Source organism: Cyclopterus lumpus, chromosome 1 (assembly GCF_009769545.1).
Source record: "Cyclopterus lumpus isolate fCycLum1 chromosome 1, fCycLum1.pri, whole genome shotgun sequence".
Classification (NCBI taxonomy): Eukaryota; Metazoa; Chordata; class Actinopteri; order Perciformes; family Cyclopteridae; genus Cyclopterus; species Cyclopterus lumpus.
The window spans coordinates 2,469,630-2,494,676 of NC_046966.1; the positions used below are offsets into that span (position 1 = coordinate 2,469,630).

Genomic DNA, 25,047 nt, shown 5'->3' on the forward strand with positions numbered 1-25,047 from the left:
TGAGGCTTAATTTGTGCATGCAATATTTCCAGAGAGGAGAAAATAATTAGGTAGTTTTCTTTACATCTGGACTTTTGCATTCAGTTTATTGGTATGCACCAAATCACCAAGATTTCCCCTGATATTTGATAATCGTGCAAACCTACTTGGCATTAAGCCTGATTCAGATCTCCTGGTTCTACATGTATAAGTATATATATGTATGTGGCCGTGGGAGGAATGAACATGTATGTGCGAGAATGTAATTTGGTGCTACGTCAAGGAGCCCGGCAGCATGCAAGCTGAAGATCTTTAGTTAAAAGTGTCGCCTCGTATTCTTCATCTGGCCCCCCCACCACTCAAGAAGTAAAAGCCAAAAAGATAAAAGGTAAGAGAGCAAATTACTGCGGAAAGAAAGACATCACAAGGAAGACAGAGGGACGGGGACGGGGGGGGACGGGGGGGGGGGGTGAGCTGGGAGAGGGGCTTTGTTCAGCGTGAGGGCACCACAGTTCAAAACAAGCTTCCTCTCCAGCTGAGTTCTTCCCTTCCCATCCGCCATCAGCCACATACATGACATGTCACATGGCAGCCCCCCCCCCATTAGGTCTGGGGGGATCGCGTGCTGCAACAGAAGCAGGGGATCACAGCCCACCCTCCTCTCCCCTCCGGCCCCTTCCCACTGCCACGCCCCTCTTCACCCACACAAGACATGTTTATAGATGAAGAATTCTGCAATTCCAATATAAATACTGGAAGGTATACCTATAAATGTGGCACCGTTCAACAGATGAACTGCAGGAGTTGATAATGAAATTGTATTTATAGACAGCGGAAGCTTTAATAGAGTTAGTGGGAGTTTTGTGTGTGTGTGTGTGTGTGTGTGTGTGGGGGGGGGGGGGGGGGGGGGGGGGGGGGGGGGGGGGTTATTTTCTTCACGAGCAATGGAAGGTGCACAGATCAGGCTGTTTTCCTACCCCGTTTGATTCATTTATTAGATCACGGGTCAATTTTGGATGGATTCATGCAACGACAGCAATGTTTTCTCTTGCAGAGGAGGCTCATGGGTATTTTTGATTGCTTTGACAAAGTTATGGAAATTCAAGATTTCTCAGGGAGCGACGACTGCAACGACAACTTCCCGCTATATGAGAATCATGAAAGGAAGTAATACTGGTGTTTATTTTAGTTCCAGGGGAGAAAGTCACACGGCAGCAGAGCTCACACGGCAGTTTCATATCTGTGCGAGGGAGGAAAGGCAGCCATCTTCTTTGGGACTGACCGTTTTAATGCAGTACTCTTATTGATCAGCATTCATCCCTCATCCAGACTGGATTTACGGAGACACAGCCCATGGCTGCCATAGGGATGCCAGACCTAAAGAGAAATGGCCGGGGAGCTCTGCCATCCCCCATCCTCACTGTGAGGTTTCAGACGCCGTCGCCACACAGGCTGTTTACTAATCAAGATTTACGCCATTTGTTTGTATATACCAATAAATCACTTCTGAGTGCATGTGGATGACCATGAATCTAAAACAGGAGTAGATCTCTAATTGCTTCCCACAGGGCTGGAGAAAATATATACCAGGGGTTTACCTCCCAGGGTTTAATATTAGACCACCGGGAATAAATGCTTTGTTTTTAATTGTTATGTAACCGTGACTTATGAGGAGATTTTACATTTTGAAGGCAGTCTTGACAGCAAGAAGTGAACGTCCTGAGTGCCAAAGGCAAGGCTGTTGATTCATCAACCACGTGTTTAACTTGAAAAAAGCACATTTCTTCAAAGACAAGAGGTGTTTTCCAACCCTGCCGATGAAATGATCCGACGACTGAGCTCAACGCGCCTCCAAAAGCAAAATGTCCCTCGGACGAGGGTGAAATGTCACATTCCCTCAGGTTAAGCCTGAGCCCTTTTTAGGACGGATGGAAAGGAATATTATATGTGTCTAATGGAGAAAGAGATATCCTCCCAAGGTCACAAAGTGAGACCACGATATCTGTAATAGACAGAAGGACCCTTAGAGGAGAGGAGGAGGTGGAGGAGCCGAGGAGATGGTTTAAATTCCTGTCCTCCGGGAAATCTCCATCCATCTGGGGAGTCGCTGAGAGTGCAGCCAATTCACATGCACTCACAGGCGCTTAATTTATGGAAGCATATGCCACCGCTTAGGCCTTCTGGAATCTGTGCATGTGACAGAAATTGGTGTTTTGGTGAACATTAGCTGGTCGACCCGATGAGGCATTAATAATGGCATATTAACCAGTGATAAAAGTACATGTATGACTCTCTCCTAAATGTGCTCTCTATTTTAAATCTCACTTGTATGTATTTGCCATTGTATTTACACTTTATAATTGCCTCAGTGGCACCGAGAAAATATATTTTTAAGCAATACATATATACATATATAGATAGATAGAAGTGCAGCTTTCAAATAAATGTAACAGAGCACAAGCAGACTATTTCTCTCTGTAAAGGGAATAAATTATAAAGCAGCATGAAATGGATGCACTCATGTGAAGCGTCTTACAATAAAACATAGAATATGAACGTAGAACATGAAGGAATGCTGTCGGCTATGTGTCGTTGGTTGTGGGAGCTACAGTGTTCCTATCAGGGGTAGAACAATCCCAGGCCCCCCCCCCCAACACAAATCCTCCCTCTTTGAATAGACATAGTCCCCAGGGGTCCCGGCACGGTCCCCACCTGCCCGGGCTCTGTCTGCGGCTAACTGGCCTTAAAGTGGTAACGTCCCGACACGCCCAGACGCCCCACTGCCACGTTTACGGTTAACTCTATACAGGAGCTCAGGCTTAACTCTATCCTACTGCGACACACTGCGGCGGGGAGAGAAGCCTTCCACCATCGTGGCAGCCCCGGAGGGGCGCAGAAAATTGTGGAGTGGGCTTTTTCAGTAATTCCGGTCCCAGCCCCCACCATGTGCATCAGAGCCTGAGGAGCAGATATGGTCCGAATTGTGAATCCACCCACACTGCATGTCACTCTCTATAACACAGAAACTGTGAGCATGCTATCCACACACACACACACACACACACACACACACACACACACACCTACACATAGCCTTGCAAGAAAATGTTGCACACATATTCCAGTGGAATGGAAAAACTTCAAATAAAAAGATGGAGTTGATTACAGAATCAATATAGCGTGGATAACAACAGTTAATAGATATTCCTACGTTCCCTTTGCACATGTTTCAGACTGCTTCCAGTCCCGCATCGGCTGCAATTATCTATAATCTCATCTCAATGTTGCATCTAAGGTTTTGAGTCTGAGTGGGAGCTCGGCATGTTGGCACGCTCTTTGTCTGCCTCCTGATGGAACACTTTCCACTCGGCTGAATTACCCACTCCATGAAGACTCGATGCAGCAGAGCAAAAAATGATGTTCCCTGGGCTCCCGTGTATTTACATTCTCTCAAATGGATTCCTTAGACCATGTATTGGGTCTGCAGCATGAGTGGGGACCCAAGCATCGACAGGAATATAACCCGTTACGGATCAAGACTACTGGTCATCCAACTGACAAGAAAGTATAAACTCTGTCTGGATGATTTTTAGAGATTGTTGTGCGTGCATGTGTACTACGGGGACCGGGCGTCCTGGTTTGTCAGGATTGTGTCAAGCCGGGTGTCCTGCTTCCCAACACATATCTATAAAACACTCCAATATCACGCTTGTCAACATTCTCCACAAAATTGTCCCTGTTTCTACCACGATTGAAAGGACAATGTTAATAAGGAATGTTTCCAGTGCTGATGAAGACGTTTGTCATGTTGGGTCCCACTAATTATGACCTAACCCGCCGTAAATACATAAAACCATGTCCCGCACGCCTGAATTCAACAGCGATTGCTCGGCCTTTTGTGTCAATGTGTCGTTGTTCAAGGCTCTTGATATGAAAGGTGCAACTCTTCCTGCCAGAAGCTGGTATTTTCTCAAATATACAGCATTTATGCACAGGTGGGTAAACACTGAACACTGAATTTGTACCAAAACCACCATTACCACAAAATGGCTCCGAGCCAGCGACTGGATGCTCATTTGAATAAAGAGCTGGAATGTGTTCCGGGTTTCATTCTCATTCATTCACTGCACATGCGTTGCAGTAATTCAGTCAATTTAAAAATATTACCATTCCTGAAAAGAATGAAATAACATATTAACTGTACTGAGAAATGAAATTGCTCCTTTACTAAATGGGAACGATTTCAATTTAGATTATTTAAAAAGGTTGCTGTGCTTGTTCAAACTCACGGAAGCATTAATTAAACAGTTTTACTTGTCATTGATTGGTTTGACTCGTCACCGTTCTCCCCTCCTATATCAGCCCTTTAATGCTCCGGGTGCCCATCAGTCTGCGTGCAGACGGGAGGGAGGTCACCCCGCTTCCTACGACCTTTTGACCCTGTGTTGACAAGCCGGCCGCCTCAAGTTGCAGGAGTGACTCATGCGTGTCGATGTTGGCATGGTGATGACATGAGAAGTTATATCCCAGGGAAATATTGGAAGGCTTCTCCCACCTCTGTATTGTCATTCTATACAGAGGAGATTAACACGTGACAGACAGGATGCAAAATATGCCAATATTATTCTGCTATGATTCGGGCTGAAATGACCTCCCAGATGCAATTGAAGAAGAGATGCAGCGTTAGCTGTTAGCAGCACAGTCGTGCTCGACTAATAAATAAGGGAGTGATGGTTAACATTGACATATATTATATATATTGTAATAATATATATATATATTGTAATAATAGTATAATCAGTAGGACAACTATGAAGATCAATAGCTGCAGCCCGAGCTGTGGTACATGTGTCGTGCAGATGGATGCAGATCCAATGGTTCTATACAGAAAGCAGCACTATAGCATGTTGAGGACTGATCCCAATCATTCTGCACACACCTTCTCACACCACTAGATCTTCAATCTGTATGAAGAAGTCATTGCTACAATAACACCAGGCAATCATCATTTCATGTGTTTGAATGTCCGATGCAACCTTCATCACATCATCCCTTCTCTCTCGCTCTCCTCTCCTGTCACTCATGTGTCAGGAGGCAAAGCACAGAGATCCTAAAAATAAAACAGCCCACAGATAGTCAAGTGATTAATGGTAAAAACATCTGGGGCCCCACTGGCCAAGGACGGGATCCCACCACAACCTTGTTTTCCTGTTTGGCTGCTGTTTCTGCCTCTGGATTGTGGTTTGACCTACTTGGCTAACGGTGAAATGATAATGATATTGAAACTTTTTAAGTTAAAAATGAAAAAAAAAATATTTTGCTTGTCTGCCATGGGTGGATTATTTCTTAGAATCGCATGCGGTAGAATTGCTTAAAAAGGTGCGTATGGAATTAAGTCCTTTGATGTTTTTCTTTGAGAAAATAACCTGTTGAATATATCAATACAATGGTATTTATATTTTGTATTGCTATAATTCACAAATCCATGTGAAGATAAGTCCTCCTAGTCACCTTACTCAGACCTTTTCTTTAGCACTGGCGGTTGGTTGAAAGCGTCTCATGCAGATGCTGAAGGGTGGATCGGTGTCAGAGGGGCAAGGACCGAGTTGGGAGTGAGAACTCTGGGAGTCCTAAATATGGACAGACGGACACCTCAAAACAACTCTCTTCAGGAAAAATGGATGAAATGACACAATGCAATCAGAGACCACAGCTTCTCGAGGCACACACAGCGCTGCTCAGATGTGGCTCTACCTAAACTCCCTCTCCAAGTGATGGCTAAAAGCTAAAGCTCCTTAGAAGCAGAGCGAGGCGAGTGAGGAATCTTTACGAGGATTATCTCTCTTGTAGCAGCCTGCTCGACAAATGCTTTTTTTTTTCTTTCTTTCTTTCTATCTGGTAAACCACGTAGCTTCAAATTCAATTAGGTCCACATAAACATTTCCATGTGTGGCAAGTGGGCCGTGAAAGGCCAGCAAAACAGGCTCCGGCTGCAGCCGGGAGAGACGCCTGAGCAACCGAGGGAGCAGATTTGAGATGCACTGTAATATTTAGCATGCGCAGAGCTATCTGCTTGGCGTGAGTCCGCGTGTGACTCTTCATCTCTCTGTGACTCTGCCGTGCCCTCCTCATCGCACACAAAGACGGACACAGTGTTCGACGCCACACCAGCTCATTTGGAAATCACAATCGCGCAATCCTTTTATCTGCCGACTCGTGAGACATTGGTCTTTACGGGATTTGTCCAGTGGCATCCATCCAGCTACACTCTGCACACGCGGCGTATTTATCATTTAGTAGCTATGTGCAGTGGAGCCGTGCGGGGGCACACAATGTGGCCGAAAAGCCTCTGAAGTAAGGGTAATGAATAATCAGTGGTGTCTTCCTCTCGCTCCACTTCTCCCTCTGTCCCCCTGTCCTGCAGCTTATATTACGCCTCATTATTCTTTAGGCTGCCCACTCCCTCTAGTGATGGACCAAGGCACTGCTCAAGGAGCAGCCGGCAGGCACGGCCACAGGAATGACGGGAAGGGTCGACTTCCTCCCGGTGGAAAACACGGCGGCGGGCTGCACACACACACACACACACACACACACACACACACACACACACACAAAACGGTCACTTGTGCATTAAAATGACCGACTGAGTGAGAGTGCAGTGTTGCGGAGAAAAAGTGTAAAGAGGCACCACAAAAGAGAAAACAGGAAACGCCTTCAGGAACAGGCAGAGGACACACACACACATACACACACACACACACACACTTTATTAAACTGCTCTCCGCAGTGAGAAAGCATGTTGGTTTGTTTTTAAGTGGTGCAGTGTGATAATGACCTGGGCCAGGTTTCTGCATGCGTCTCTGTGTTCCCAGAGAGGCCCCCTCCCCCCTCATCCATCACCGAATGTTAATAATCATACACGGCCTCCACTTTCCTATCTGCATTCCCGGCACTCATCAACGTGATATCGTCTATGAATGATAAACGCTGTGAGCTGGGAAACAACCAGGTCAGCTGCTTTAATAACCCCTGGGTTATTACATCAGATTTTGAATCCATATGTTCTCCGCTGAATGTATGGATGCATAATGAGTGGCTACATGCACAGAACAAACAAAATTCAATGTACTGGACTAAACATAAATCATGCGATACAGTTGCTACAGAGCATTCTCTGTGCAACAAATCACTGCTTCAAGCCGAGTGACCTCATTTAAATTGCATCATGTCCTCACGCTGGCATGTTTAAAATCAGATAGGCGGTGGGATGAGATCTAGCCCCTTCAAGATAATTGATACCGTCTGGACAGACCACACAGGGAAAATGGGCCATTATTCATAATTCATCACATTTTATATAACTGACTTACTTCTGGAGATTGCAAAATGACGTACTGTCGTATCGTGGGGCCCAGACATGATGAACGGAGGTGAGCTGTGAGTTCTGTCTCGTTGGATCCAGGTGTCTTCCAGAGTAAAGATGCGCTCGTCGCTGTTGGCATTTTACAGGTTTCATCTATTTTTTTTTTCGCCATGACTCTGAAAAGGTCACTCCCAGGCTAACGCTCCTGCTATTATATTGTGACAGCGCTGGGATAATGTGTCATAATTAAAAAGGGCTCTGGCATATGGCTACCGTCGCTACCGTGCTGTGTGAGTCAATAGGAGCCATGTTTGCCCTGTGTGTGTCTGTTGGGGGGGGGGGGGGGTAAACAATTGCATCCTCAGGTATCCAGCGAACACAACATTAATCCACTCAATAGTCTTTATAGGCATGACATGTGTTGTCTTACAAAATACATCTAGCTGAAGTCTCTGGCTGAATGCTTATATTGACTTGTGTTTTCTTCTGTTTTCATTTCTATAATAATAATGCCACAGCTGGGTCACATCCCTACTCATCCCTATCTTTTTTTGCCTAGCACCTCTCTTGCGAACGTTTGCGTGCGGTTACATAAGGTTGACGTTGTCAGGGTTACGAAAAGCGTCATGAAAATAATTTAGATTGCAATGCAACGCCGCGTGATGTTGACGTTGAACCCCGAATGATGCAGACGGGTGGACACATTGGAGTTGGTTCGAAAGCCCAGATTCTAAAGGGTGGCTAAAGGGGACGGGATCAAGCATCGGTCTTGATCGTCCCTGGAGAGACACCGGGCGAGAGTAGTGAGAGGGAAGCTTTCAATAACAGTATCGGTTTTAAATCAAATCAAGGAGCTAAAAGAATCTAAAAAGCTGTAGTAGCATTTGGGTGTAAACTACATTACCATGATTTCAGCCCGACAACTGGCCCCTGCCAAGTTATCATCATCTGATGCATTGTTCATTTAAAATAAAGTCTTTGAACCACAAGCAAATACTGCACCCCCAAAAAGTCTCAGTGTTTGAACTGGTACCTGCCTATTGTCACTGAAGCCTGAATGATACTGAGCACCATTGATTGCAAAGGCCCACTATCAGTCTCTGTATGACAGGACTGGGGCAGCACCGTGGTTTCCTGCACTGAGCATTATTAGGATTTAGAAGGTTTAAGCTTCTACTTTGGGGCGAGAAATAGCCCGCGGTACGATGTGCCAGGTTCAGGGAGACCAAATGCACTTCTGATCTGAACAAAAGACACAGCAATGTGGCTGAATGTGCAGCAGGCTTCATCACAGCTGTGACAAGAAAAAAGGTGATAAAGTGATACATTAAAAAAGAAGAAGGAGCCCTCTTTGAAGTGCTGCTCTCACACTGCAGAAGAACCGCTGGGCTGTTGACGCAGGCAGAAAGAGGCTCACGGGCTGGAGCACGTACAAGGTGTCCGACTAAGACTGTTTATTTACTTACACGCCTGTTACCGCTCATTACTCTACATTACTGCTTGTATTCAGGACAACCTCAAACCTCCTACGCCATGAACACAATGTGGGAACCACCACAGGAAGAGGGGAACCAAGCGAGGAGGGTCGGAGCCGGTGTAAAGCAGAGGAGACATCATCCCTTTTCTTTGGTTATTGGTAAACTCTTTATGATTACGGATTTATTTGTAGCAGGTTTTTATCATTGCTACGGTGTTTATTCATTTATATAGGTGTGTGTGTGTGTGTGTGTGTGTGTGTGTGTGTGTGTGTGTGTGTGTGTGTGTGCGTGTGTGTGTGTGTGACTGTCTGTCAGTCCACGGTTAATCTCTCATACTACTGGACCCTAATACTTTGCATTTCATGACACAATAAAAAAATTAATTATATATATTTATATATATATATATATATATATATATATATATATATATTAAAAAAATGATATATAACATTTTTTATGTATATATATAAATATATATAAGCCTGTGAGCCTGTCATCAGCCCAGCAGTTACATTTTCTTTTTATATATATATATATTAAAACATTTTTTATATATATATATAAATATATGTAATTTTTTTTATATATATATATATATATATATATATATATATATATATATATTTAAATGACTGTTTTCTACCATCATTGTCTGCTGACTCCTCTCTTAGGCTTAGGGGATCAACAGCTGCTTCGGTAGCAAGCCTCCGCAGTCTGCTGGTTGGTCTCGTTTTGACTGCAGTCTAGTTTCCAGAATTGCAGTAACACCTTGCAGCAGACAGGAGCGAGTGGATGTGAATGTGGTCTCCTCCCATCATCTCTGCATCCGCTACACAAACTAGATGGCAGGTGGCAAACAGTCGTCGTCAGATCCTCGAAAGCTGAAACAGCGTATGAAATACCATTTGATGGATATCTGCTGGGTTTTTTTTGTTTTTTTTCTGCTACTTTTGTTCAACTTTAAGACAAAGATATCCCCGCTCAAGGTCAAAAATAACCAGCTGTCATGGACCCTTTTTAATGAATGACTTGTCGTCCATCTTGGCTTGAAAACCCAACGTAGCTTCAGCTGAAGAGACAATGTGGAGATAATAGGACGAACACAGCATAGCAGTAGCAAACATAGAGGAGGGTCATCAAATGAGCAAACTGAAAGTAATATCAGTTACACAGAACAATATATCTTTCACTTGATAATATCAGCTACCACACGCTCACAGAGTAATTCATAAATATAAAAAAAATAATTCAACAAAACTAAATCCTTCAGTACCAGTGACAGAGCCACTCGTGCAGTTATGCCAGCAGACCTATTTATGAACCTAACTACAATAATAAAATAATTCAAGAGAGGAAGGGACTTATAGAGTGTGGGAGTGTGGGGGGGTGGGGTGATGGGGGACCCTCCCCCCACCCCACCCCACCCCCATCAACCCCTTCCGGCAACTGCACCCTGATGATGATAAGGCAGCCACAAAGCGCAGTCCTCAATGTGTACCACGCAAATGTGACAACATAAGTCTGAACTAGAAGCATTTAGCATGAGTGCATATCTTTTCATCACGGGGCCTCGGGGGGATGAAATGCCAGAGTCTGGCAGTGTCACCTCCATTCAATGAGTAACTAAAAGGATCGTTAGTGAAACCTTTTTTATCTCGGCCTATCATGCGCTGCACAGTATTCCCCCCCCCCCCCCCCCCCCCCCCCCCCCCCTGCAGGATTATGGGAGAGCACTGTACTTTCTGTTCCAGTGGAAGCTCCAACCTCACAGAAAACATGTATATATAACTATACAAGAGGATTAATAATGTATTGATATCCATGACCACTCACAAGCTCTTTCTTATTGGAGGCTGATGTCAGCACCGTACTCATCAAACAATTCAAACAACTCTTAATGCTCATTGGAGTTTAAAAAGCAGAGTAAATACGAGACAATTACAATGTTTGATAGAACGATAAATGAAAAGCCATTCCCGTTCTAAGGAAGTAAGTACAAACCTGGGGGGGAGGCAATATGACTTTGAACTGTATATACGGTTGAGGGATGATTTATTTAAAGGGCACTTTTCAAGCTGAGTTCCACCACCAGATACCGTGGACGGTCAGAAGTTCAGTCACGTATGGCAGCTGCTGGCGTGTTCTGTGCAGCTTGTGAGAGGTATTAACAGGAAATAGAATTCCCCAAAATTATGAGCGCCTATCTCACGCTGCCATCGCTGAAAGATGCTCACAAAATTTGTTTGGTAATGTGGGGGGGGGGGGGGGGGGGGGGGGGTTAAGCAGGTTAAAACCATTAAAATCCAAATAGAAGTAAAGCAACGGTTCTGATTGTAAAGTTAATGCGGCGTGGACCCGTTTTACAGCCACTTTCAATCCCTCATAGATAAACCAGTAGATCACTTTAATTAGACAATGTGTTAATTGAGTGCAGGTCCCAGGGGTGTTATGTGTCAACATTAGTCTCCATCAGTGACAACCTCCTCCAGGCACGGCACCATTCACTCCGACCAAGACTGAGACGGGATACTGAGAACGATTGAGAATGTGTGTGTGTGTGTGTGTGTGTGTGTGTGTGTGTGTGTGTGTGTGTGTGTGTGTGTGTGTGTGTCTGTGTGTGTGTGCGTGTGTCTGTGGGTCTGCGCCGGTTTGCATGTGACCAAGTATGTCTCTGGGTGCCTGCAATTGTGTGACCTAGTATACAACGTATCAATGCATGGAAGGGACAGTGTCTACTGAAGGAGAGAGAGAGGGGGAGAGAGAGAGAGACTATCGCTCTCTCTGCGGTCCTTTATTATTACGCGCTCACCGCCTCGGCTCGCTGGGCCCAGCTAGTTCAAATAATCTAATTTTTCCCTAAATCAGTCCACGTGTGTTAAGCATCGGGAGGGAGTCGGCGAGAGGAAGGCGTGCTGCCCGGGAAAGGTGGTCCCCTGCATTCTCTGAGGTACCCCAGATGGGGAAAACGGCATTTAATGGAATAGAAATGAAACCAAATTAAATTTGACACCGGGGTGTACCAATGTAATTAACACACACACACACACACCCTCACACTCACAGCTAATGTCAGCACCCTTGCACTGGCGAACAGGATCAGTGGCCAAGCGTATGATTATACTCCGCTCTCTGAAGTCGCAGCGAGGTGGCATCCATCAGCGCCTCTTGCCACCGTGGCAATCATACAGGGAACATAACGAGGCCATTAGGTTTGGCGAACGCAGCCTTAAAGCCTCTTGTCCGACCGGCTGGGTTCCCGCTATGCACGTGCCCGTAGCTTCAAAGCTTTTAGCAGCTCGATGTGATCCAAGATCGGCGTTGTGCCGCAGCAGCAGGTGCAACGCATCCTGATTGGATGGCTTCCCGAATGGCTTCCTTAATGCGGTGGCGTTTCTGTGCCGAGTGCCGAGGACAGTTTTAACATTATGTGGCTTTTTAACTGCATCTGGTGACCTTTTAACAGGAGTTATAAAACGAAATCTCAGATTGTGCTGACCTAGTTAACTTCCTCTAAAGGAGCTGGATTTTTGTGTTTTGCAGTGATCTTCTATATGTGTTGGTCTGATAGTCTGTTCTTAATTCTTGCTGTATTTTGTTTCAAATGTAGTCGTTAGCTATACTGCTTCCCACACAAAACCTTTGTGCAACTGCAGGCTTTTCATTCTGCAAGGCTACGATCGGTACTACACGTTACAGTACCGGAGATGAAAGGACCTACCATACAGTATCTGACTCATCCTACACAGGGAATTTGAAAGCTTGGGCATTACAGTCAGCATAAAGTGTCACATATTGTGCTTTTAGAAGCAACGCTGCATGAAATCAGGAGGTCAAGAGCAAGCCTCAGCCCCAACGCCTCACTGCAGCCAAGGGTTTAGCTCTGGAGGCCGGTCAAGACAGATTCTCCATTCATGTTTTGAGGCACATGGACAAGACAAAAAAAAGACAAGGGACAGGGAAGAAATCTGTAGACACTAATTAGAGGGAGGAGAGATTGAGGGATAAGGGAGAAACGGCCCGCTCTAGGGGTTTCATAATTTATTTTTCCCCTCTTTGTTTTTGCTCCAGAACAGGAGGAGGCCAGGGTAGCGAGAGAGAAGGAAAGAAACAACTTTATAATGTATTACCATCAGTCATTTAAACTGAGGAGTGACATGGGTTGATGGAAAGGGAGTGGGAACAAGACCTGGCCCTACATCCCAAAGCATGTCCCCTGGCTGCAGACACCATGGGGGGAAATGCTCCACAGGGCTCTGAGCTCTTCCTATATGTGCGTATGTACCGATGACCGTGACATGCAAGTAGCAGCTAGCGGGGTTTATGGCGTATTCGAAAAAAACGTCATTTTTGCAAGATGTCAGATTCGTTCAAAATGTATTGGCTGTTTCAAAAGACACCCTGAAAGAAAGAAAAAAGCGAGAGTTGTCCAGGTTGTCAGCTTTAAAGTGACGTTTTTTTGCATGTGTTCTTTCGGCCCTCAAAAGGGATTTCAAAACACACACAGCTCTATTGATGACTTGCCACGTACGACTGACCTGTGCCTGCACCAGTTCTCATGAATATAGAAGACCACTCAAGTAGAGCTCATACAGGCGCCGTCTTAATTTTCCACCCCCTCCCTCCGAGGAGAGTACCACGTGCCGCGGTAAGACCGACTGTGTAAGAAGTGGATGCAGTCACCGTGACGTTACCCATTGTTTTGTGGACGGCTGTGTTTTTTTTAAACCTCGAGTTCGCCGTTTTCGGCTGTCGCTATCTGTTTGTTTTTTTAAACCAGAATTGACAACGCCGTGGTAGCGGCCTGTCAATCATCTTGTAGCCCCGCCCTAAAGCATAACCTGCTTTGTGGTCTATTTGATTAAAAATGAACCATCATTTACTCAATGAACATCATCCTGTATTGAGGAAGACTTGGAATTACAGATTGAGACCATGAACTCATGTTTACAATATGTGTAAATAATGATAGACTTGAACTATTGACAATAATTGTCGATAGTGTTGGTCAATATTTTTATAAGGAAACATAATTCATTGTAGATGCTGTTGGGAGGAAATCTCAAGGTCCTGTTAGAGAAGATGGATGTTTTCAAGATCAAACTTGAAGTATCCATTTCATTATCCAGCTGCCAGTAACAGAACCTTTTTGCTCATGACAACTCGGGTGGGTGGGGGGGACTGGTCACTTCATTGTTGGGATGCTTGAATGGAATTATGCCCATGAATTATAATAAATGACCGTTAGTCTCAACGTTGTGACATCTACATTCTAGGTTCAATCTAAGGTTAAGCATTGAACCCGAGGCAGAGACATGAAGGCATACAACGGCAGGCAGAGACGCAGAGACCGCTAGTTGGGCAGGTACAGAGAGACAGTAAGAGTGCATTAGCCTCGTGTACACGCCTCAGAGGACACACCATCTCCCCCCTGCCGCCCCAAGGGAACCCACAGCAGCGTCAAGGCAGCGTCAAGGCAGCGTCAAGGCAGCGTCAAGGCAGCGTCAAGGCAGCGTCAAGGCAGCGTCAAGGCAGCGTCATGTCCTCCCAGAGGGAGTCAGAACAAGACCCGGCCGACCAATCTGACCGAAATAAGGCTGGCAGAAAGTTTCTGGACCCAAGAGGTTGTGAATGTATGGCCGATTTAGTGGCAGTCAACCGAGCGCAAAGCAGTCAGCCCACATATTCCAAGTATGTACTCCAGAAGTATGTAGTTCAGAAGTATGTAGTCCATAAGTGTGTGGTCCAGAACTATTTAGTCCAGAACTATTTAGTCCAGAAGTATGTAGTCCATAAGTGTGTGGTCCAGTACTATTTAGTCCAGAACTATTTAGTCCAGAACTATTTAGTCCAGAAGTATTTAGTCCAGAAGTATTTAGTCCAGAAGTATGTAGTTCAGAAGTATGTAGTCCATAAGTGTGTGGTCCAGAACTATTTAGTCCAGAAGTATGTAGTTCAGAAGTATGTAGTTCAGAAGTATGTAGTCCATAAGTGTGTGGTCCAGAACTATATAGTCCAGAACTATTTAGTCCAGAAGTATTTAGTCCAGAAGTATTTAGTCCAGACGTATGTAGTCCATAAGTGTGTGGTCCAGAACTATTTAGTCCAGAACTATTTAGTCCAGAACTATTTAGTCCAGAACTATTTAGTCCAGAAGTATTTAGTCCAGACGTATGTAGTCCATAAGTGTGTGGTCCAGAACTATTTAATCCAGAACTATTTAGTCCAGAAGTATGTAGTTCAGAAGTATGTAGTCCAGAAGTATGTAGTCCATAAGTGTGTGGTCCAGAACTATTTAGTCCAGAAGTATTTAGTCCAGAAGTATGTAGTTCAGAACTATTTAGTCCAGAAGTATGTAGTTCAGAACTATTTAGTCCAGAAGTATGTAGTCCAGAACTATTTAGTCGAGAAGAATGGAATGGTTGACCAAAGTTGGAGTTTGACATCTTGGCTAAAGGTCAGTGGAATAGGGCACATGAATAACACCTATGTAATAGGTCTGTCAGTCATTTTCTACCAAAATGAAATGTGGTAATAACAACACGTTTAACTAACGCTGTATGACATTGTCTTACAAAACAGATCCATTTGAGCAATTTCCGATCTGGCAACTCTTTAGTCGTTGTTGGGTTTAGGCATTAAAACTACTTGTCCTCGGATAGGGACAAAGGCGGTCAAAACTTTGTTATTTGGCAATAGTATCGTTTATTGCAATTATATCTGGGAAAATATATTGTCCAACTACATTTGTTTCTTTTGACAGGCCTAATGCTGAGTTCACATCAAATAATTTGCTTGATTTGCGCTAGAACCGCCGGAGAGGAGGAGTGGCCCAGGTTTAAATATTAAAACAATTCCGCAATTTTGTCTCGCGCCATTTGATAATTTCCGTTGCTCACGTCTATTCGCGTCTTTGCATTGATTTTGTATGTAACCTACCTGTGTGAAAAAATAATTTTGCTTTTGCTGTGAATGCAGCATAACTGTCAAACCCTTTGTACACCAAACCAACCCAACTTCCTTCCTTAGCAAAACCTTAATAACCTTAAATGAATTTATTATTATTATTTTGGGCATTTTTTAAGTCCTCTGCTGAAATAGAAACAGTGGTATTTATGTCTAACCGTTGATTATTTGGTAAGACACACAGTCATCCTGTTGGACTTGTGGTTGTCATTTTGGTAAGGAGGGCCTGTATGTACAGTCAGATGGCCAATGAAGGGGCCCACGAAGCCTGCAATGGAAGGTGCAGCTGGTCATCCATCCAACCAGCTAGTCATCCCCATTAGTCAGCCACTCACTTTGACTCCAACGGGACTACTGCTGCAGTTAAGTTAGAGGACTTCAAGCTCAATCTCCCTGTACTCCATTCATCACCAGGACAAGCACCAACGGCCAATGAAGATTAAGTAGCAGATCTCTCCTCTCTTGAGGATGCTCTCGGGGCCGGGCCTGACTTCCCTCGCTTTGCCACGAAAGAAGAAAAGACTTTGAAATAAAGGCCTCAGTCTTCATGATAATTATTAAAGATTTGAAGCTGAGGGGGCAGCGGCACGAAATAACCTCTTCACCCTCTCCATCCAGCACACACTCATGCAGTGTCACACACACACACACACACACACACCAACATGTTCCCCTCGCAGTGCCTCAGTCTTCACTGCAGGATAAAAAAACAAGTTCATGCACCATGTCATAATCAGCTCGGACAAAACTGAATATGTGGGAATTTCATTTTTTTTCCAAATGGAATAAAGCAAGAGGAGCAGCCGCAACAACAAATTAAGCTTGTGAATCCACAAAGAAGAGCCCATCGGCTCCTTGTGAGCTTGCATGGTTGTGTAAATGACTTGTCTCATTATTCTCTTCCTATAAGGACCCTCTTGTGTAAGAGGGGAAGGATTTTCATCCGTTTACATTTGCAGAATGGGCCGGCATGTGGTCAGTGTCATGTTAGAGACGAGGAAGTGCTACTATTTATACTGTGAGGATTTACATACAAAGGCAGCAGGTTGATACTGCCTTTGACCTGAACACAAAAGATTGCATGATGTCCTTCTGTACACATACATATTATATTTACAGTGTGTGTTTATATATATATATATATATATATATATATATATATATATATATATATATATATATATATATATATATATATATGATAAATGCATAATGTTGAAAAAAAATATGGATTGCTCAATGGAGAGCATTAATTCATGACTTCCTCCTTCCCCAATCAATTAGTTCGGATGAAAACCTTTACATCATTAGGGAGGGATGAATCACGGATTCGCATAACTCAAATCCGGTGCAATTATTTCGGAAATATTTTTCTACTAAGGCTATAATTTACTACAAACTAAATATGATGCCCAAAATGCACGATTTTCAGAGAGATACAAGTGTCGATGTATAGATAGATGCAATAGAAAAAGAAAAGCCATTGCAGAGAGTGAGTTCGTGCGTAATGTTCCAAGAGTCAAAGGTCGAGACCGGGATCCCGGTCACAGTCTCCGGCATGTGGGGAACCGTGTGCGCCGAGCGCATCTAGCTTCCAGTGCACCTGTTAACTGCGGACCACAACTCAGCGGCACCGCGGAGCACAAAGTCTCCGCTCCGTGCGTCAAATCACTCTGTTCATTCAGAATGTGGATTCGTAATAAAGCAGCACAATATGTAGAGGTAAACAACAACAACAACCACAACAACAACAACAACAATAAGTGGGTTACTTACGCTGCTGTTCTGTCCTGACCAGTAAACCACCGCGTGGTTATGCGCAGAGTCCCCTGCCAGAGAGAAAGTGCTGCTGGTCAGCTTGGGCTCATCCTGCCGGTTATTCCCTCTCGCTTCATCCCTGTTCCATCTGAACTCGGACCTGCCCTGCTTGTGTCCTTCAAACAAGGAGCCCCGATCCTCCGGAGCAGCCGCATCCATGTCGGTCCGGCCGGTCCGCCCGTTCTCGCTGAACTCGGAGAACTCCGGACCGCTTCTCTTCGCTCTTCGAAGGGCAGCACCCTCACTCTTCTCGGGCTCCCCTGCCCTCTCACTGCCGCGGTGACTTAATTCACTGGACCCCGATGCGTCTTCCTTTGCGCCAACTCCAACTAAACTGACGTGTTGAGGGAACCGGGGCACATCCTCCACAGAAACGCCTGTCTCATGGTCGGCGTCCACTCCAGTATTTTGGTCGGTATCCGCGAGTTCCCGAAACTCTATCCGGATGTTTTTTAGGGTGCCCGGCTCCTCTTTCGGGTCAGTGCTCATACCCAGCTCCAATTCTCCCACGTGAAGTTGAACTGGCGACGCACAAGATGCGCAAGTTATCTCCGCCTTGGCATTGTGTAGGGTTTGAGCGGCTATCACCACCCAGATACCCAGAGATAAGTGCAAGCCTGGGCAAAAGCCAGCCCAAGTCTCCATCGCTGACAGAGATTTGGGGGAGTGAAAGACCGCTGGAGACCTTATCCGACACCTTAACTCCCTTCTCTCAGGTCGATGTGGAATAACTGACGCGTCGTTTGTCCGTCGGGTTGTTTGGAGGGGAGAAAGTGCTCTTCAGCGAAACTGTTCACGTCCAAGGATCTTTAGTCTGGAAAGCCACCACACGGGAGGGAGGAGCTGTATCGCAGCCAGCTGCCGAGTGTGCGCCCGGAAGAAAGACCGAGAGAGAGGGAGAGAGAGAGGGGGGGAGAGGGAGAGAGAGAGGGGGGGAGAGGGAGAGAGAGGGAGAGAGAGAGAGAGAGAGGAGCTGTCCGTGGTGCTGAGTCTTCCTCCATCCTTGAGTAGGTTTACATTTTACCAGGACAAAAACTCTGTCTAAAGGATATATATATATATATATATATATATATATATATATATATATATATATATATATATATAAAGAACATAAGATAAGAATATATATATATATATTATGATCTAAAATAAATTAAATAAACATATTCTTATCTTCTGTTCTCTTTTCTCTCTCTTCAGTGTTGTGTTTTGTGGTATTCCACCAACCTTTTTTTCCAAAGCAGTCCCTGTTCAAATCCAATCAAATCGGTTTGTAATGTTTCGTTTTTTTCTCTAGTTACATCATTTTGTTTTGTAAGCTCTCTGATGTTGAAAAAATATGCGTTTTTCTTTTCTTTAGATACATAGCAGACCTGGGGCTAACATACGTCATGCTAAAGACAACCCCAATATATTTAAGAATAGTTTTTTTTTTTTATTGCTAACATGCATTCGTCAAAACTGAAATTACATTCAATGACCACAATTTACCAAATCTATGAACTCTTTTCTCATACTCCACCACCTGCAAAACACTTTATCTTTGCAGCTCATTTTTTTTCAAAAGCATTCAATTTCAAATTAAAATTAAAATTATAAAAACAGAATACTGGCCAATTTCACGGATTTCTGCACTAACTGTATTTAAATGTATAAAAATGATGCTTTATTTGAAGACATGGATGAAGCTGACAGGTTGGTGGACAGAAGACTGATGGTCTCTGTCAGTAACCATAGTCTTCATCGCATCAATGTTGTAAACCATAGTCTCTTTCTGAGAGATTTGAAATGTCAGGAATTTGCTTTTTTGTTTCAAATCTTTTCATTTGTATTTTGCTAAAGTATGATATATAAAAAATCAAGGATTTTTAAGCAAATTGTTGCATTTCTGATTTATTCTTGTTAAATATGCTGTATAACAGTCAATGAAGTGAAACATTATTATTCCTCTTTTATAATGAAATCCTGTTTTCTCTGAAAAGTCATTACAATTTTAAAGATAAAAGACTAAGAGTTTTGAAAAAGTGGCTTCACCAATGCACGTTAGAAAGGTACAACTTTCCTCTTTGATAACTCTTATAGTAAAGGCTGGCTCAGGTTTATAGTTAGGCCTGGCTCAGTTTTATAGTTTGGGCTCGCTGAGTTTTATAGTTAGGGCTGACTCAGGTTTATAGTTTGGCCTGGCTCAGGTTTATAGTTTGGGCTGGCTCAGGTTTATAGTTTGGCCTGGCTCAGGTTCATAGTTTGGGCAGGCTCAGGATTATAGTTTGGCCTGGCTCTGGTTTATAGTTTGGCCTGGCTCAGGTTTATAGTTTGGGCTGGCTCAGTTTTATAGTTTGGCCTGGCTCAGGTTTATAGTTTGGCCTGGCTCAGGTTTATAGTTTGGGCAGGCTCAGACTGCTGGTGGACTTGCAAGGATACACTGAGCTCCTCTCGCCTCCTCTCCCTCTCCATTCATTTCACATTAAAACACATTACTAACTTGACTTCTTCACCAATTTGTCATCGCTGTGTAGCTACTACACTCTAAAAAAAAAAAAGTTGAGTCAACTTAAAAAAGTGAGGCAACCAGCTGCAAAGCCTTTTTGAGTTCACTCAACTAAGGGCTAATGTGTTGTGTCAACTTATTATAAGAAGTTCACTCAAAGTGATATCTTAAGTTTGTCAAACGTAACATTACTATTCAGACCTACTTATGTATTTAAGTTAACACTACTTAAAATATTGCATTTGATAGTTACATCTACTCATGTACTTAAGTTCAGAACACTTAAAATATTAAATTGGAGAAACTTTAAATTGTGTGTTCTTGTAGATTGAAAACATACATCAACAGCACGTAAAATGTTTTGTTGAGAGAACTTACTTTTAACTTAAAATGTTTTGTTACTAAATTTCACTGCCCATTAGTTGAGTACACTCAACATTCTTTGCAACGTTGCCTTCATTTAAATTAATTAAAAATGTACACCGTTTTCTTTGGAAAAGTCAACAGTTAAAGAAAACAAACTTCTTCAAACACAAAATGTTTATTAACAAGAACTAAACATTTGTTTGCATAACTATATGAATTCCAGGTGTCAACACTTGAACATAGACAGCAGAGGGTCAACATCGTTAAAAATCAAAATGGCTGCATAAAGAAAAAAAAAAACATGGTATATGATATATACAACACAGAAGGACAATTTAGTACAAGTTATGCTTTCTTGAGCATACACAGCAACAATGCCGATTCCAATATCAGGTTATCGTTATGGGCACTGGACACTATCAACAGTGGGACAATTTGTCATATATTGCTTTTACAATGGATGGACATCATCAAAAACGTATTGTCTGTAACAAGACAACTGCAACCTGTACATTGGCCTTCAGAAACCTTTTGGAACTCTTACCCCCCTCAAAATCCAGCCAAGACCATAAGCAGGGTTTAAATATGGCAGGCTACTTGAGCAAACTGTTTTTTAAGGCCTGAACCCGGGCAGAGCACTGGGTACCAAGGTTCATGAACAACTTTTGAATTACTTCGAAAGTGTACCTGAAGTCCTTCGGATACTCCAGGTTGAGAGCATAGATGAGTCCAAACAAAAGGGCAAATGCAGTTGGGATGTTGCATATATCATTCAGGACAATCCGTTCCTCAATAATCAGGGCGATGCTTAGTGTTGTTGGACTTGAGCGCACCGTCCCAACGTCATCTTCAACAACTGTGAGTATTCCCAGTTCAACTCCTTTCACATAAGATTCCTCCGGGTCTATATTCTACACAAAAACAAGCATACAGAGACTATAATAAATATTCACCGCCTCTTTTTCATTTTTTTTCTTCCCATTCTGTAACAATACAATTTAAAAGTCAAAATACATTTTTATGCAGATTAAAAAAAATAAAAATATACCACTTTCATACAAGTCACCTCCTACACATTAGTATTATAGTATTTAAATCTTCATAGTCTGTTAAATTAAATAAATAAATTGAGCAAAATACAGGGAAACATTTGCTCTCACGGTACAGGCTCCCTTTAATTCAATAAGTGACAAAAACCTGAACTGGAGCAAATCTGCCATTAAACAATGGACAATATCATCCCAAATCTGCCAGATTCTCCCCCTAAAGACTTTTAGCGGCAAAGGGTGCTATTCGTGCGTAGGTTTTTTTTTTTTTTTTTTTTCTTTAAAAAGATTAGCTCAACAGAAATGTATTTTGACTTTGAAAATGTACTGACAGAATAACTTTATAATTCAAATACTGACAAAATGTGTATATGCATCATTCTCAAAACCCATGACAGTAAATTTGAAGGAGAATTGCTGTTACAAAATGCATGTGATGCAGGCATTACACTCACTTGTAACCTTGACGCTACAGTAATATTGCCAGTATTGGCGATATCACATAAAACTAAAAACTATAAAGTTACACTTATTAAAATATTTAGATGGATTAACAAAGTAACAGTGAAGTAGAAATGAGGGTTTGATGAAAGTTTGCATTAGTGGGTTCTTGCTGAATGTGCAACCTTAATGACAAATTAGTCTTACCAGACATGTCTTCAGCAAGCCATCCGGCTTCTCCTTCACAACGAAAGTTAGACCTCGCAGAGCTGTACACCTTCTGTGGGCAAGGACATCAGTCGTCTGAAAAATACAAATTGAAGATTACAAATTTGACATAATAAAAAAATAATTAATTGTCTCACTTTCAAAAAATGCAATGCAAACTATTAAAGACAAAGGCATTATTCAAATAAATTTGGCAAAATGCTTCCAGCATGGTAGTGAATACAGCCGACCGGAAATGCATGCTAACTAAATGAACCCATATGTTCCTACTGTACATATGGGCACCATATTTTTGGACATAGCTCAAGTGTGAAAACAATAACGCTCCCTTGCTTTTCATCTCTGAAATCCCCAATTTGAAATGTCAGTTAAGCCTAATAATACAATACACCTGTTTACATTAACGTGTATTTATATATATTATAAGACAAACTCTGAAATATTAAAAATGGTCATCTGATAGTAAATGCTCTGCTCCAATGTTATGATTTGCATAGTTGAGACGAAAGCCGTTCAAAGTGCAAAAATATAATTGATTTTAATATATTTCCCAGCTCCAAAAGCATAGTGTAGAACAGGGATCGTGAAACAACTGCACAACAACTGGGACTGATGTTTTCTTGCCCCAATACAATGTGATAAAACACCATATAGGCCTTTAATATTTAGTTACACGGTGCAACTCTGAAATTTCAATGGCCTTACTACTATTTCATTAATTAAACCTTCTTAAAAAGCATTTCACACTATAGTTTGTCATGTTTTTCAAATTAAAAAAGGGGGAATAAAATCTCACAAGTGCTCCTAACTAGATATGCATCTATAGATAGTCCATGGCAAGAGAAACATTGAAAAAACAGTTTGCAGTGATTGTACAGCAAAAAAAAAAAGAAAGAAAAAAAGGGTTTCTATGGTGTGTCTGCTGGCTTCATAAGCTGGTTGGAAAATGTACTTTTTTTAGTCAATTGTTAAGTAATACGAATAATCGGAGAGCTGAGGGCTGAATGCATATCCGACAAGACTGAGACCACTGAGCATTGTCTGAGACTGTAAATCTGTAAAGCTGACATGTTGTGCCTCCTGCTCCTAGGTTGGCGTAAACATGGACCTGTTTACTCAAGTGCCAAACTGACTCCAGCATTTGTCCTGAAGGGGTAGAACACCACATTGGTGACAGACACATTTCATGTAGTTTGGTAGTTCTTAAAAAAAATGGAAAGTAGCAACCACATCATATTTGTCAGCAAATATCCAAACCTACACATAATTCTACGCTAATATTAGTGTCACCATAACAGTACAAGATGCCTCCATTCATTCAGTCCATTTCATAATTGATGTATTGTGTCAAGACTACATAGTTGTGAAAATTCCCCTCGTCTGTCCCCCAGTTTTTGGTCCCAGTTCAAATCTAATTGAGAACCCCTGTTATTCCACATTCACTTCCTACTTATTGATTACCTGTTCATCAAAGTTGTCTAGAAGGATCCTCATGTCCTTTCCAAGCGATGTGCTGCGTGATCTGTACAGCTTCATAAGTTGCGATGTGTGTGTATCCAATGATGACAGGAAGGTCTTCTTCAGGTCCACTCGTGTCAGTCTGAAGAATTCTGCACAGATCTAAGAAAGGTGATAGTTTTCATGTACATGTTATGTACAATTGATTCAAACCTTTGTTGTTGGTTCTTTCAAAAGAAGGGAGAACATTTGGCAAAATATGTTGTTAACACAAAAAACAAAAACAACAACCTGTTCTTGCAAAAACAACCCAGGCCACCTCTCCATGACATCGGCAACAAGTGGTTCTTCATCCACTATTTCCTTCTTCCGCAGAGAAAAAGTCACTTCCATTTTGGAGTCAATGAGAGCGTTGTTGGGATGTCTTTTTCAAATCCTATGAAGCAAGGAAAGAGAAGGAAATGTTAACAATGTGCATAATTGTCAAAAATGCATGCAAATCTAACAGCTTCACATCCCCTTATTTTCAAAGCTGCTCAAAGATAGGCAATAAATATTGCCGAGGAGTAATAGTACACGTTTTACTCAAACAGAAAAGCAGTTTGCCTTGATTTATTACCTTAAATGTACACTGAGAATCTAAAAGATGATTTCACTAACATCAAACGATGTTTACCTTAAGTGTGTAAAGGAGCTATTTGTAAGTCATTAACATGGTTTTATCATAATGACAAACAATACAATGAGTGATGAAGGAAGGGGGTGAGCACGAAAAGCAACACACCCTTCATCCCTCTTTGCTGAGTATTTTAAATAATTATTTATGCACGTTTTTTCTGTTATCATCAGGGAAGGAAAAACATCGGTCAAGGAGTCTAACTAGAAACACAAAGACATGTGGTGCACAAAAGAACTACGTGTTGCTTTAGGTCTCCTTCATTACCTGGGCCAGGGTTCACCAACCTTTTTGAAACCGAGAGCTACTTCAAGGGTACAAAATAATACGAAGGGCTACTTGTTTGATACAAACTTCCTGAACAAGTTGCACAGATCACCTTTTAATAATAGTAATAATAATATATGTGAAGTGACTGTCTGATCACATATCAATGTTAATTATTCCTCTCAATAATTATTAACAATTTCCACAATAATGATGGTATGGAAAAAAGAAAAGAAATGAAAATAAAGTGATATCCGTGCAAAAAAATAACTAATATTGAGTTACTACTAAATATCTTATTGGGGAAAACAATAAGCTATTTTTTTGCAAAAAAAAAACAGATTGAGTGCAGATGTGAGAGCCAGTTCATTTATTTTAATGACAACCACAAAGTGTGCAGGCTTCGTCACTGCAGTGTCTCAAGAGAGAAAACGTCCATTTGTGGAGCTCCAGGCTGCAGCCTGTTG

General features: G+C 42.5%; 1 protein-coding gene across 1 annotated transcript in view; it reads right to left on the reverse strand.

Annotated features, from left to right (window-relative positions):
- The window catches only part of sorcs3 (sortilin related VPS10 domain containing receptor 3), a 196,106-nt gene extending 177,854 nt beyond the window's left edge, over positions 1–18,252 (reverse strand). The window contains exon 1 of the mRNA XM_034542393.1: positions 17,566–18,252. Within this exon, the coding sequence (XP_034398284.1) occupies positions 17,566–18,252 (687 nt within the window). The remainder of the gene's footprint in view (positions 1–17,565) is intronic.
- Positions 18,253–25,047: the final 6,795 nt, after the last annotated feature.